Source organism: Mustelus asterias, chromosome X (assembly GCF_964213995.1).
Source record: "Mustelus asterias chromosome X, sMusAst1.hap1.1, whole genome shotgun sequence".
Lineage (NCBI taxonomy): Eukaryota > Metazoa > Chordata > Chondrichthyes > Carcharhiniformes > Triakidae > Mustelus > Mustelus asterias.
The window spans coordinates 2,815,585-2,831,788 of record NC_135834.1 but is presented as its reverse complement, the minus strand read 5'-3'; the positions used below and the strand labels follow the sequence as shown (position 1 = coordinate 2,831,788).

The 16,204-nt window shown below is 43.3% G+C and overlaps 1 protein-coding gene across 18 annotated transcripts in view; it reads left to right on the top strand.

Annotated features, from left to right (window-relative positions):
- The window catches only part of r3hdm2 (R3H domain containing 2), a 337,844-nt gene that overhangs the window by 176,960 nt on the left and 144,680 nt on the right, over positions 1-16,204 (top strand). For all 18 annotated transcript variants that reach the window (XM_078201199.1, XM_078201196.1, XM_078201201.1 and 15 more), the window contains 3 exons: positions 661-750; positions 3,060-3,192; positions 11,121-11,199. In XM_078201199.1, the coding sequence (XP_078057325.1) occupies positions 661-750; positions 3,060-3,192; positions 11,121-11,199 (302 nt within the window). The remainder of the gene's footprint in view (positions 1-660; positions 751-3,059; positions 3,193-11,120; positions 11,200-16,204) is intronic.

Sequence of the window (16,204 nt, the reverse complement as noted above, 5' to 3'; positions counted from 1 at the left end):
CAAGCATAGTCAATGTATGGGCAGTGGTGGCTTCAACCCACTGTTAGAGCCAGGCTAACTTCAACAGTGGGAGAGAGGAGATTGGAGGAGGAAAGGTCAGGATGGTCAAGGACATCGATGCACAATGAGGAACTCCCGTGGGAGCGGATTGCCTCGGAGCCATCTTGAATGTCATTCCAGTTAGCTGTCGAGTGATGATTTGAAGTGACCTGTTAGAGTTCCTTTTAGCTCAGTGCACTGAGAACTGAGACCCCAGATTCGTTTTGAGGTCTGATCTGAATTAGTCAATGACAGTGAACCTTTCAGAGTATTAGCATTATTACCATCCAGAAGAATGAGGGTAGCAGGCATGTGGGATATAGCACCACCTGTAAACTCCTCTCACAATTATACCCTTTCCTCCTTCACCACTGGTTCAAAATCCTGGATCTCTTTACCTAACAGCACCGCGGCTGTATTATTATCACACGGACTGCAGTTCATGAAGATGGCACACCATTAGGTTTGGTATAAAATGCTGGCCCTGCTAGTGATGTCCAGATCCCATGAACGAATAAAAGAATAAGAGCTACGAATGGGACAATATCAGCCCAAACCCTGAGATTTGCCTCTGTTCTCACAGTATCTTTGAAAGGGTTTTTTTTTTCTTATTCCTTTCAGTCCAATTCCAAGTTAAAACTGGTGCGAAGCCTTGCTGTGTGTGAAGAATCTTCCCACCTGTTCACATGTGATGGGCCTCAGGAACTCCAGGTAAAACTAAAGGGGAATTACAGTTTGCAAGAGTCTGAATGTGCAAAGCAAAAAGTGTGCAAAATGGCATTTCTTTATTATTCAGCATCTCCCATACCCTGGAGCAGTTAATCCAGTCGTGGATTTGTTATAGGGAAGCCATGCACTACCTGCACAAATTTGCTGCCCTTCCGTCATCAAAAACTCTGCCTGTGACGTGCTGCCTGTATTCTGTCTCGAAACCTGACAGAGCACCAGTTTTCTCAGCCAGGTTTTCTGCTCTTTTCAGGACACCACGGTAAATATTCTTCAGAATTCCTGCAGAAAGTGTTGCTCAGATTAGTTAGTATAACTAGTTCCTGGCCATTACCGTTCACAAGTTGGTTATTGGTTTGTTGAGAGCTTGTTGGTGCTGACCGGGGCCATGCCAGCACTTTAATCATCTTCATCATTCAGGTCAAATGAAAGCGGTAGCGATGAAGTGCAGCCCCTACATATTGGTAGTTAGTGAAAGAACTACCGTAGCCTAATGACACGACTTGCACAAATCTGCCAAAGGCTTCCAACACTGCAATAGCTGTGCCAGGCTAATTAACACTGCTAATGGGTTTGCTCGATACTTACGTTACCTTGCCCACAAACACTGGACTGCTGACATATGGCAATTGCCTCGGAATTTGTGTCTGTGTTCATCAGGGAGACTTGAATCGAAAATCATGTATTATAAATAATTGAATTAATTGGAGCTGGGGAAAATTGAAGAATCACAGGAGACAAAAGAAAATAAAAAATGGTATTGCTGTTCAAAATGTATTCAACCCGAATCTCAGAACTTGCTAACCGAGCACTGGAGCGAATGGATTCTAATCTCTCCCAGTCAAAAACTGCAAACGGCAACTCACCTAGCCACACTCAATCTAACAATGATTCTGGCCTTTGTTATGAGGCAACACTGATCTTTTTGCTGTCAATATAATAAAAGCAAAATACTGCGGATGCTGGAATCTGAAACAAAAACAGAAAATGCTGGAAAATCTCAGCAGGTCTGACAGCATCTGTGGGAGAGAATAGAGTAAGGAGTCTAACAACACCAGGTTAAAGCCCAACAGGTTTATTTGGTAGCAAATGCCACTAGCTTTCAGAGCGCTGCTCCTTCGTCAGATGGAGTGGAAATCTGCTCTCAAACAGGGCACAGAGACACAAAATCAAGTTACAGAATACTGATTAGAATGCGAATCTCTACAGCCAACCAGGTCTTAAAGATACAGACAATGTGGGTGGAGGGAGCATTAAACACAGGTTAAAGAGATGTGTATTGTCTCCAGACAGGACAGCCAGTGAGATTCTGCAAGTCCAGGAGGCAAGCTGTGGGGGTTACTGATAGTGTGCCATAAACCCAACATCCCGGTTTAGGCCGTCCTCGTGTGCGGAACTTGGCTATCAGTTTCTGCTCAGCGACTCTGCGCTGTCGTGTGTCGTGAAGGCCACACACACGACACACGACAGCGCAGAGTCGCTGAGCAGAAACTGATAGCCAAGTTCCGCACACATGAGGACAGCCTAAACCAGGATGTTGGGTTTATGGCACACTGTCAGTAACCCCCACAGCTTGCCCCCTGGACTTGCAGAATCTCACTAGCTATCCTGTCTGGAGACAATACACATCTCTTTAACCTGTGTTTAATGCTCCCTCCACCCACATTGTCTGTATCTTTAAGACCTGGTTGGCTGTAGAGATTCGCATTCTAATCAGTATTCTGTAACTTGATTTTGTGTCTCTGTGCCCTGTTTGTGAGCAGATTTCCACTCCATCTGACGAAGGAGTAGCGCTCCGAAAGCTAATGGCATTTGCTACCAAATAAACCTGTTGGACTTTAACCTGGTGTTGTTAGACTCCTTACTGCGTTTACCCCAGTCCAACGCCGGCATTTCCACATCATGGAGAGAATAGAGCCAACATTTTAGGTCTTCGTCATCTCATCCAGACTCGAAGCGTTGGCTCTATTCTCTCTCCACAGATACTGTTCGACCTGTTGAGATTTTCCAGCATTTTCTGTCTTTGTTTCTGCTGTCAATGATTGGTGCTGTACACCAGCCAGCAGGCCTGATCCAGAAGAGTTTGGCTGCCAAGTTGTGTTGGTACGTCCACAGGATTTGTAACTATATTCCCTCGTTTTTTTAAATTTCCTGGGTGGTGTTAAACATGCATGTGATCTGGGAAGCTGTCGCACCATCCTTGCTGGTGGAGAAATTGATTGTGTCGCGCTGTTGGCTGCCTGTGACCTAGCTTGCATTGCTCTGTTAAAGGTTGACTGTACTGTACTTTCCAGGATGTCATCCAACTCCAGTTCACTTGCCCTTCTGATAAAGAAGAAGAAAGACCCTCAAAGGATGGCTCTGAGAAAGAAGACAAGGAAAAGAAAGAGAAACTGGAGAAAGTACCTAGAAAGATGCTGTCAAGAGGTCAGAAGCTAGCTTCCTGTCTGATAAGACTGGAAATTTAGTGCAAAGTTTTAACAACACATTTACTCATTAAAGTCAAATTTTGCATTGTCTAAAACTAATCTTTATAGAATCATTGGGTCGTTACAGCACAGAAGGCAGCCACTTAGCGTGTTGTGTCCATGCAATGTGATTGAATCTGCCTCCACCACGCTCAGGCAATGCATTCCAGGTCCGATGCACCCCTCTCAGTTTTCTTCTCAGTCCGCCTTTGCTCCTTCAATGGATCACCTTCGATCAGTGCCCTCCGGTACTCAACCCTTCAGCGAATGGGAGTCTCGATCTATTCTCTTGAGACCCCTTCACGATTTTGAGCACCTCTATAAAATCTCTCAACCTTCTCTCCAAAACAAACAGCCTGCGTTTCTCCAATCTGAAGTGAATATATAAAAACATAACTGAATGAAGTCCCTCATTCCTGGAATCATTGTCAGAACACTTTTCTGCATCCTCTCCAAAGCCTTCACATCTTTCCTAACATGACATGCCCAGAATTGGATACAATACTGCCATTGATAGCCAACTATTGCTTTATCAAACTTCTTCATAACTTCCTTGCTTTTGTGCTCAATGTCTCTATTTATAAAGCCCAGGATCCTGTCTGCCTTTTTAATCATTTTTCTCAACCTCCTCTCCTATTTTCAACTATTTGTGCCAAAATACCTCTGATCTCTGTTTTTGCAACCCCTTTTAGAATTGTACCCTTTATTTAATATTGCCTATCCTCCTGTCTTACCAAATTATCTGACTTTGCACTTCACGGAATTAGATTCCATCCGTCCGTTCCACTAGCCTGTGTCCTCTTGAAGTTTATATTTTGCAATTTCTTTGCAGGTGGCACAAAATTTAGTCTTAAAAATTAAAGAGGGAAGTGAATAGCGTAGAAGTTATTTGAATCAATATAATTACATATGCAAGGTATTTGTGGGCATATGGGATGTTTTCAGAGTCAGTTTAAGTAAGAATAGAGCATTGTCTTTCGATCTGTTGACCATTTTGTACTAGTCTAGTAAAACTCGATTATCCAGAGGGACAGGGAATCCATCAAAATTAGGCCGCTGGTTAAGGTTTGATCTTGTTGAGTAGTACTATAGTAGACCGTTTCAAGAACTACTTTTATCAGAAGTTCACTTTGTTTCTGTTATTGTCGAACATAAATGAGAAATCCAGTAATTAAAGTGGAATTGCTTAGTTCTGGGAGGTCTAGTCAAATCACAATCAGGTGATTGGATTCAGTTGTATTTTCATTCCACAACAGCACCAAACAAGGTTTTGGTCTACTATTAACTTCCCCTGTTTCCCCCCCCCCTCCCCCGGCTACAAGAGTACTGGATATTTTTGTTGGCTTTGCAGTCATCGAGATAAAAATATCTCTTCTGGAGAATGGAGCCCTGTGCTACTTTTGTCATCCTGTGTTAGCGTCAAGCATCCCCGGACCTGATTTAGCACAGGTCATTTGCAGGGTAGCTCTACTTCAAAAATGAGTCATAAACCGATCTTGAGAGTTCCTTTGACTGGATCATTGTGCTATTTCCTATTTTTCGCCCCATCTACCAGCTTTTGGAGAGTGTTGCAATGTTGTTCGAATTTTTTTTATGCTTATGGGTAACTTGCCTGAGCAGCTCTCATTTCATAAAGGCCCCTCACAAATTTTAGAAAGAGGCCTTGATCCCATCAGTCTCCCCTAGATTTTGAGTTCATGTCATAGAACTGAAAGGACTTTGTGCTTTAACACACTTTGATTTTTACCCAGTGCCCATCTTGAATTGATGAAGTAGGCCCTCAGTGGGTAAATTGGTTCCGTGCCTAAATGTACACGTGCAAACTTGAGTCCCTTGTCAATGAAGAATCTATCGCGCTCAACCTTAAACATATTTAGTGACCCAGCCTCCACTGCTCTCTGGGGGAGAGGGCTCCACAAACTCACAATCCTCAGAGAAATAAAATTCTGCTAATCTCTCTCAAGTCGTTTATTTTTATTTTTAAATGGTGTCCCCTAGTTCTAGTCTCTCCCACAAGAGGAAGCATCCTTTCAGAATCCCCCCTGTGAAGCCCTCTCAGCACCCTTCTTAGCCAGAATCACCACCATTTACATTCCCTTTGTCTTTTAGTCCATGACATCTTTGTCAATCTCTCACTAGCCGCTACCTATCGCTGGCCCTCTATCCAACCCCCACAGCTCCCAAACCCCTTCCCCTCCTCAAACAGTATGAATCTCATCCTATTTCCAGTTGTCTTCATCTCTTGACGAAGAGTCATCCAGACTCGAAACAAAAGTTGGCTCGATTCTCTCTCCACAGATGCTGTCAGACCTGCTGAGATTTTCCAGCATTTTTTGTTTTTGTTTCAGGTTGCGGTATCTGCAATCATTTGCTTTTATCCCCTCAGGATCTTGTCTGTTTCGATAAGATCATCTCCCATTCTTCCAAACTCCAGCGGATACAGGCCCAGCCTGTTTAAGCTTTCCTCATAAGGTAACCCGTTAATTCCATGAGTCAGAACTTCTCTTGGACTCCTCATGCTTTTATATCCTTTCTTAAGGAAGGAGACCAAATCCGTGCACGATGCGCTAGATGTGGTCTATCCGACACCCTGTACAGCTATTGTAAAACTTCCCTCATTTTATATTCAATTCCCGTTGCAATAAACACCAACATTCTATTTGCTTTCCTAATCACTCACTGCACCTGCATACTAACCTTTTGTGATCGGGGTGCCCAGATCCCACTGCACCTCAGAGCTCTGTAATCTCTCTCCAATTAAATAATATGCTGCTTTTCTATTCTTGCTGCAAAGTGGACAATTCACGTTTTCCCACCCTATCCTCCCTCTGCCAATGTTTTGTCCATTATCTCCCTTTGCAGACTGCTTATGCCATCTTCAGAACTTACTTTCCTGCCTACTTTTGTGTCGTCAGCAAATTTAACAACCATACGTTCAGCCTGGTCTGTGCTGAGTTAGCTGAGTTTAACTTGGGTGATGCTGTTAGTGTTATGTGGCTAATCACCCCTGACAAAAGGGAGGGAACAAAGGGTTGCAGTTTGCCCTCCTAAATACCCATTGCAACTCCGCTAGAAAGTATTTGTACATGGATATCAGATGAGAATAGGATAAAGCTTGACTGTGATTCATCCTATGGTCAAATTGCCTGCTCAGGCCTGGTTGATCAACAGTTCCGGTCAGACTTTCTCACAGAATGAGTGAGAGCCTTCAAATAAGGAGAGGAGCAAAAGTGGGCAAAAGAAAACCCATTTAGTAAATGTACCCATTGCTTAAAATGGCAGTGTGTAAAACAGGCAGCCATAAATATCACCCAAAAAATGATGGCCATTATCCATATGCATTAATGAGCATGCAGTCTTAAATGCTTCATTCAGGCAAAAACAATTGTGTTTATTTACAACAAATGTCCTACACCGGAGAAATTATCGATCAATACACTGGGTTCCCCAAGAAATACATTCTATTGTTTTTGTGGACTTGCAGAAACGTGTTTGGATTGGGAAACTTTAGCTGATGTGACTTAAAATTGGAAGGGAATTTATTTTTAAGTGCAGATCGATTAAAAGCAGATTCCCATATGTGCTGAGATTTCTAAAACGTTGACATTTAGCAAAAGAAGCTTGGTGGCTGATGTTATCAAGACAATGGTATTAGCTCCTGGTGTTATGATTGTCATTTGATCTATCTTGCTTAACTAGCTGTTTCCATAAGAATTATTGGTGATGACATATGCACTCTTCCTGAAGCAATGTCATCAAAATATGGCACTGGAAAGTGTTGCCCTTAATTTATTTTTAACTCTATACAATGAATTATATACCTCAAATTGTTATAATGTACAGTTATGTAATCAACAAAAGTGCAATGAATGTAAATAATCTGAGTGCATTCTGTAGTTTGTGTGCACGCACACACGTCACCTGTCAAACTTTATGGCATCACTCAGATCTTAAAATCCCGCCCGAGGCCAATGGAGATTTTTGTTCTGGGAACCTCACCTGCCCCGGTGGTAGGGTTTTGGCCTATATGCCAGTTGACTGCTGTATTACTTGGGCAGTAAAAGGAAATTTGGGAAGTTTTTGTTTGTCGCTATAGCAGCCCCATCACGCATAGCAGGCATGTCACAGGCCTACTATGAGTGGTGTGGACTGTACTCGTTTATACTGAGGTCATCGCTGGGAATGTTTACTTTGTGTATTGGTGGCCAGAATCAGACTGGTTTACAAGCTGAAGTCTGAGCAGAGTACTATATCGTTCCACTTGCATTTAAATCTCTTCACTGCATTGCGAGGTTGGGTAGAGTAATTGTAGATTGAGAGGTAGGAAGCTCGAAGTTGGTGTTTGTAAAATTGTCAGATGTTCGGGGGAGAAAGCATTGCGTGGCCCTGTTAAAAGGTGGTGCTTTTTCTGTGCTTAGAGATTTAAAATGCAAGTACATGGAGAGCCCAAACTGAAACATTAGTATCGAAAGGCCAAACAGCAGTTTTTACCAAGACAACAGGCTTTTGATTTTTTTAAAATTCAGCCAATCAATTTGAATCAGGCACTTAGATACCAAAAACCTATTAAATTTAAATCTGATGATTTTGACAACCTAGAACCAAACCTATTATGAGAAATATTGATATGTCATCACGAGTATAAAAGAAGGGGGCAGTGGGAAAAAGAGGGGAGAACAACTGCCACCTGCCAGGGCTCTCGGCTCTCAACTCTCTCTCTGTCTCTTTCTCAAGAGAGAGAGAGAATCGCTGGCTCTCATAGCTTCATCTATGTCTCAGAGAAAGCACCATCTAGATAGCAAAGGTTCCAAAGAAGAAAGAAGTTCCAGACAGAAGAATCTACAGAGAAAGCCCAGAATATTCTGGAAGAGACAAAACCTGGTTGTAATTTAGAGAGTGACTAAATTATATTTTGTTAATGAGTGGGAATTGTATTTATTGGAACAGCATTCCATTAGAATCTTGTTTTATTCAGGAGTAGTTAATAGTTAGAAGGGATTTATTCAGTTTGTTAATAGTTTAGTTAATTTGCTCACTGTCAGTTAGATAAATACATTGTTACGTGTTGGCTTTAGAGACAGTGTCAGGGATTTATTTTTATTTAACCACGAGAAGCTGCTGAAGAGCAGGTCACACCACTTCCCCCACACACGTTTTACAGATTATAGGGCGAGGCACTCCTCTTTGGGTGTTTCGGTGTTAGTTCCCGGGGGGGGGGGGGGGGGGGGGGGAGAATCAATCTCCACTTCATAACAATAGCCTCACCTCCTCCAGCGCTACTCCTTCCTACCCTGGAGAGCTTTCTTCCTCCCACTCCAAGCTTTCCAGCAGCTTTTGCTGCATGTTACGTGCCTTCCACTGTCTGGGCCCAGCTTTCTGATGTTCACTCCCTGATTCCCTGCTTTCCCACCTCCCTTTCCTACTATACAAGGCTCTTTAAACCCACCTCTTTCACTCTTTTTGAATACCCATCCTTTTATCTCCTTTTGGCTTGGTGTCCATTTTTAGCATTGCCCAGCTGTGAAGCACAATAGATGGTCTTCTACACTTAAGGTGCTTTATAAATGCAAGTTGTTGGCTTAAGTTTTCTCCCTCTCTGCCCTTAAAGCAATGGCGCTTATGAGGAGTAACCATGCTGATTTTATTTTGTTTGACCTCCTTAGCCGAGGAATGCTGTATTAACTTAGTGCCACGTTGTTGATTTTATCCTGAGATTGGCAAATTTAGCATAGATGTGTGGACAAGCTGCTTTGCCACAGTGGACTCTACAGCCGGCCCCTCACCTGCCCTCAGCAGATGCTGACCTTAGAATCATAGAATCCCTACAGTGCAGAAGGAGGCCATTTGGCCCATCGAGCCTGCACAGACCATAATCCCACCCAGCCCCTATCCCCATAACACCATGTGTTTACCCTGCTAATCCCCCTGACACTAAGGGGCAATTTAGCTTGGCCAAATCAACCTAACCTGCGCACCTTTGGACTGTGGGAAGAAACCGGAGCACCTGGAGGAAACCCACGCAGACACAGGGAGAATGTGCAGACTCCACACAGACAGTGACCCGAGGCCAGAATTGAACCCGGGTCCCTGGCGCTGTGAGGCAGCAGTGCTAACCACTGTGTCACTGTGCCACCCTAAAGGACCTTCCAAAGGATCATGATCAGAAACAGGGTGACTATTTTTTTAAACGTACCGCTTTCTTGTTCAGAGATGCTGAAATAAAAGGTCAATCTCCAGACTTGTGGTCACGATTGACCCAACCTGGGGTCTTCCTGCTCTTGATCGTACTTGTGGCAAATCAAAAGAAATGTTTCCCTTTTACATCATCAGAGGTACCTTGGCTTCTATTCTTTGTACAACACGGCAGAATTGTATAGTGAGGCACAAAGTTGAAATGTTGGAGCAAATAATTAGCAGCCTATTTAAGCATTTCAGTTTATTCTTAGCTAGCTTGCTGCACCGCCCCATGTTGGCACATAGGGTTGTGCTTGTGATTTTCCTGGGCTAGATGATGTGATTTAGCTCCTGGTTCATCAGCGAAACTCGCCCTAATATTTTATTGTGATGTGATGCTTTCGTTTTTATACAGACTGCTGCAGCAGCAGTTAGGTTGCCGCAAAATACTGACAAGTCACTCTTAAACTATGAGGAGGTAAGGGAGAACATTCTCATGGTACTTAACTTGCTCCTCGTCCCTTGGTGAAGCCAATAGCCTCTCCTTATTGTCCTTCTTGACTCCTGTACAAGTGCTAAACTCTCCATTTCTTGCCATAAACCCCTCCGCTCCGCTTTCTCCCTTTTAAGATTCTCCTTAAAAACTTTGCGCAAACTTTTCTCGATTCTTCCCAATATTGCCTTTGGATTGAAGTCCACCTATTTTTGATTGTGCCTATGTGAAGTGCCTCGGGATGTCTTTCTGTGATAAAGAGGCGATATAAATGCAATTTGTTGTGGATGAAATAGCCAGGATGGAAACTTGGCCCCATGGGAAACTGGTCACAAATCCACATCCTGCTTCTTGAACTTCAGTTTCTGAAGGTTCTGCTCCTGTTGCAATTGATGTTTGACCTCTGTTGCAGTGTTATCCATGGCGGTCTGTCAGAGCTGCAAATGCCATACCTTGAAGTGGCTGAGTTCTCATTCTTGCCCCTCAACTCCTATCGGCTAGTGCAGGATGGTATCGATAGCAGTCATGGAGCAGTGATCATGGAATCCCTACAGTGCAGAAGGAGGTCATTCGGCCCATTGAGTCTGTACCGACCACAATCTCACCCAGGCCCTATTCCCGCAATAGCACACATTTACCCTGCTAATCCCCCACACACTAGGGCCAATTTAGCATGGCCAATCAACCTAACCCGTACATCTTTGGAGTGTGGGTGGAAACCGGAGCACCCGGAGGAAACCCATGCAGACACTGGGAGAATGTGCAGACTCCACACAGACAGTGACCCAAGGCCGGAATTGAACCTGGGTCCCTGGCGCTGTGAGGCAGCAGTGTCAACCACTGTGCCATGTTCCTTTTATATTTCTATTTTCATAGCTATGTCTGTGTGGCGTCTACACGTTTTCCCCGTGTCTGCGTGGGTTTCCTCTGGGTGCTCTGGTTTCCTCCCACAGTCCGAAAGACATGTTGGTTAGGTAGATTGGCCATGCTAAATTCTCCCTCGGTGTACCCAGACAGGAGTGTGGAGACTAGGGGATTTTCACAGTAACTTCATTACAGTGTTAATGTCAGCCTACTTGTGACACAAATAAATAAACTTTACTTTAAAACTATGATCACATGGGAAAAAGAGCAGAATAATTTTAAAAAGCAGCAACCTACATATTTTCTCAAAGATAACTACTTTTGTTAATGCTACAAATTTGTGTTCCTTTTAACAGATTCTAGTCAAGAATATACAGACTCCACCGGAATTGATCTGCACGAGTTTCTAGTAAATACACTGAAAAATAACCCCAGGTAAAGACTTTCCATTACAGAAATACATAATCTCATCATAAATTAAGATGAACTTTGAAAGTTTGGTTTATTACCAAGAACTATGGGATATTTATGTTGGCATTTGCGCAGGGTATTATTCTGTAGCTGAGATCTCGGGTCTGTGGACAGATCATTCAGGTTGTCAAGTGTGTGCGTATGAGCTTGCTCTTCATTGTTTGCTACTGATAGTCTCATAGTCTGGCTTCCCGACTACACTCCAAAGTACTTCATTGGCTGTAAAGCACTTTGAGATGTCCAGTGTTTGTGAAAAACGCTATATAAATGCAAGTAACCACACACACACACACACACACACACACACACACACACACACACACACACACACACACACACCCCCCCCCCCCCCTCCAGAAGCTGTTGCAATTGAGGTGAGGTTGTAGTTTTCTCTAATCATTAACAAAGCATAATGTATGGCATCTACTCTCCCTGCTATTGACCATATTGAGTGAGTGTATGTGGGTGACGATTCAAAGTGAGGGTATGTAGTCCAAGCCTGGTGATCCGTGTAGCAGTCCGTAAAGCTATGCAGGGGTTAAATTACAGCTCCAAACTCACTGTTAGATAATTATTTTTCTAGCCTGCAGCTTATTTATTGAAATGCAGCGTTCATTCTTAAAATCTCACAGCATTGAAACAACAATTATCGCAATGTATCAATCGTGTACACGTCACAGGGTGTTTGAAGCATTTTTTTTGAGCCAACCAAATGAGCTAAATTAAACAAACTTGGAGACAAAGCAAGAAGCCCCCACAAGGAAAAGAACTGCCCGATTTTTTTTAAAAAAAAGGCAAAGCCGAAAGGAAACTGTGATTAAAGGGGTTGATGATACACCCCAGTCCCAACGGGCATGGAAGACCGTGATGGTGCCCTCGGACATCGCATGCTCCCTCTCCAGGGAGATGCCAACAGTACACAGTGCATTGCATCTTACCTTGTGATTTGCCAGCAGTAGAAACTGTTCAGTTTTTATAGGATTGAATGTTAAATGGAGGTCTTTTTTGATGGGATGCTGGTGTCACTGCAAACCACATAGCATGCTCATCCTTTGTTGCCCAGTGAAGCGATGGAGCAGCGTCTTGAAGCATAACAAGCAGCTTGAGTCAACTCAGCGACTTGCCAGGCAGTTAAGAGTCAACTACATGGGTGGCACAGTGGTTAGCACCAGGTTCGATTCCCGGCTTGGGTCACTGTCTGTGCGGAGTTTGCACGTTCTCCCCGTGTCTGCGTGGGTTTCCTCCGGGTGCTCCAGTTTCCTCCCACAGTCCGAAAGATGTGTTTGATTGGCTATGCTAAATTGTCCCTTAGTGTCAGGGGGATTAGCAGGGTAAATATGTGGGGTTGCGGGAATAGGGCCTGGGAATGGCCTCCTCCTGCACTGAAGGGGTTCTATTCTATTCTATTAAAATTTACACTGATGTGGGATTGGGAATTGCATATAGGCCAGAGAGGATAAGGCTGGCAGATTTCCATCCCAGAAGGGTTATTCGTGCACCGATTAGGTTTTCATGGCAATCTCCTCGCATTTTATTTCCAGATTTCTTTTGAACTGAATTCAAATTCTCAAACTCCCATGATGGGATTTGAACTCCTGTTCTCTGGATTATTAGTTCAGATTTCTAGATTGAGCCCAGTCATGGAATCACTACGCACTACCTTACCCCTTTTAATGATTCATTTTGTGCTCCAGTACCCTTTCACCTACATCACTCTGCCTCGATGGTACGTTGATGAGAGAAATGCAGTAATTTTGGAGAAATTATTAATAAAGCTGGCAGTATATAATAACCAGGCTGTAATTGAATCGTGGTTATTCACGTTTGTAAACTGCTTGAACTTTGTTCTCACAGCCTGTGATCAGATTACAGTCTTATAACACAGTGTGGAATTTATCTATGCCAGTGTTATATTCTGGGTGACTAAGTCAGCCACCAGCTGTTATGGTAAAGCTAACATGGAATTCAAAGATGAGTGAAATGCTATTCTATAGAAGTTACTTCAACCTGTATTGAATCTGTAACAATGAGGTGCAACCAGCACTCAGCCACCATATAAACAAGCTGGAGTAAAATTCTTTAAAGTCAAATGGGAAGCTAGACTGCAAAACTTTTGACTTGATTCATTATTAAACTGAGCTAGTCTTTGATTTCCATCATCACAGTCAATTTGATCTGAAATGGCTTGAATGTTCCTCGCAGGTATTTGCTGAAATGATAAATGCCTTTAAAAGTAAAATCGACATATCAACTTCATAGGATGGAAAATCACAGCAAGAATTTTCCAAAGCCTTTTTAAACTTTACTTTTTTTAATGGGACATGGGCGTCTCCGGCTGGGCCAGGATTTATTGCCCATTCCTAATTGCCCTTGAACTGTTATTTTTTTAAAAATCTTTCTCCGCGACAATCACTGCACTCTGATGCTCTTTTCCATTAACTCCTTCACCCCCCCCAGGCTCCTCGCCCCCAATCACCTGCCTCCAGTCCCGAGGCGTCTGTCTTGGTTTTTTGGTCAATTTGCTTTGTGCTCTCTCTGATTCCCTGCTTACACCTGTAAATCTCCAGTACTGTTCTGCCTCAGACTCTCTGACCAACCCATTGTGGGTCCGTCAGGACAAGTTGGGATCCAATGTTTGGAAAAAAAAAGTTTGTACCAACGATGAAGTCTTGCAGGAAGCGAGGAAGGAAGGAAACTGGCAAGCAGGACCTCAAATGTAGTAATCTCCGGATTGCTGCCTGTGCCATGCATCAATGAATATGGGAATAGTGTGACGGATTAGATAAATAATTAGGTAAAATATAGATATTAGGTAGAATTTATACATAATTAGGATATTAGACTTTAGAATTGAGCAAATGGGCGCAGGCTAGCAGCCATTTTACCCAGAGTCTCTTCACACACACAATTTCATTAAAAACAGCTTTGAATTCAATTAAATACTGGCAACATGACTTCTTGTTGGTAGTATGCACTGGACTTCTAATACTCTTACCTTTTTTGGAAATAGCTGTCAATCAAGACTGTCCTTTCACAAGTTTAAATGCTTTATTCATGATCAAAGGAATTATAAGCATGGTGATAATGCACATTAATGGTAGTTCAGTCTGGGATTTAGCATTAAGAAGGCATTCTTCAAATTGAGCTCAATGTATCATGAAAGACTAGTGGGCTTTTGAAAGTCAGAATTGAACATGATCAGACGTCTGGCATAAAAGTGTATAGTCTTTACTGAGTTAGAGACATAGAGCTTCAAAAATCACTGTGGTAAAGGTTTGAAATCACTATGAAAATATCAAAACAAGTGAAATTAATTAGGATTGATACTGGAATGTATCACAAGCATATATTGACCAAATGCATGCTCAGTGTTCACATAATAATGCCATCCTCAATAATTAAATAACAGTGAATTAGGGATCATCAAAAGGGAGGGGTTTAATCCTAAGCACTCCTAGCTGTTAGAGATGATAATATACCTTGACATTACCTGCAATACATTTTCTTTGAAGGTAGTCACTGTCTTTTCTGCCAACCATGTGATCTCAACTCACTCGACTCGGATCCTTTCTCATCCCATCAAAGTTGGCTTTTTCCCAATTAACATAGAACATAGGCTACAGCACAAACGGGCCATTCGGCCCACAAGTTGCACCGAACATGTCCCTACCTACTAGGCTTACCTATAACCCTCTATCTTGCTAACTTCCATGAACTTATCCAAAAGTCTCTTAAAAGACCCTATCGAATCCGCCTCCACCACCACTACCGGCAGCCGATTCCACACACCCACCACCCTCTGAGTGAAAAACTTACCCCTAACATCTCCTCTGTACCTACTCCCCAGCACCCTAAACCTGTGACCTCTTGTGGCAACCATTTCAGTCCTGGGTAAAAGCCTCTGAGAATCCACTCTATCAATACCCTTCAACATCTTATACACCTCTATCAGGTCACCTCTCATCCTTCTCCTCTCCAAGGAGAAAAGACCTAGCTCTCTCAACCTATCCTCATAAGGCATGTCACCTAATCCAGGCAACATCCTTGTAAATCTCCTCTGCACCCTTTCTATGGCTTCCACATCCCTTCTGTAATGAGGCGACCAGAACTGGGCACAATACTCCAGGTGGGGTCTGACCAGGGTCCTATACAGCTGCAGCATTATCTCCCAATTTCTAAACTCAATTCCTCTATTGATGAAGGCCAGTATTCCATACGCTGCCTTAACCACAGCCTCCACCTGCGACGCTGCTTTGAGCGTCCTATGAACCCGGACCCCAAGATCCTTCTGATCTTCCACACTGCCAAGCGTCTTACCCTTAATGTTATATTCTTTCATCCTATTCGACCTGCCACTTATCTGGGTTGAAGTCCATCTGCCACTTCTCCGCCCAGTCTTGCATCTTATGGCGGCACGGTAGCACAGTGGTTAGCACTGCTGCTTCACAGCTCCAGGGACCCGGGTTCGATTCCCGGCTCGGGTCACTGTCTGTGTGGAGTTTGCACATTCTCCTCTTGTCTGCGTGGGTTTCCTCCGGGTGCTCCGGTTTCCTCCCACAGTCCAAAGATGTGTGGGTTAGGTTGATTGGCCATGCTAAAATTGCCCCTTAGTGTCCTGGGATGCGTAGATTAGAGGGATTAGTGGGTAAAATATGTAGGGATATGGGGGTAGGGCTTGGGTGGGATTGTGGTCGATGCAGACTCGATGGGCCGAATGGCCTCTTTCTGTACTGTAGGGTTTCTATGATTCTATGATTATCTATGTCTCGTTGCAACTGCTGACATCCCTCTACACTATCCACAGCCCCACCAACCTTTGTGTCATCAGCAAACTTGCCAATCTATCCTTCCACTTCCTCATCCAGGTCATTTATAAAAATCAGTTATTTTTTAGTTATCAGATAAAATTAGTTATCCCTGCTCTGGATTGTTCCATGTCCTTTTCCACGGCCAACTTCAACTTTATGAT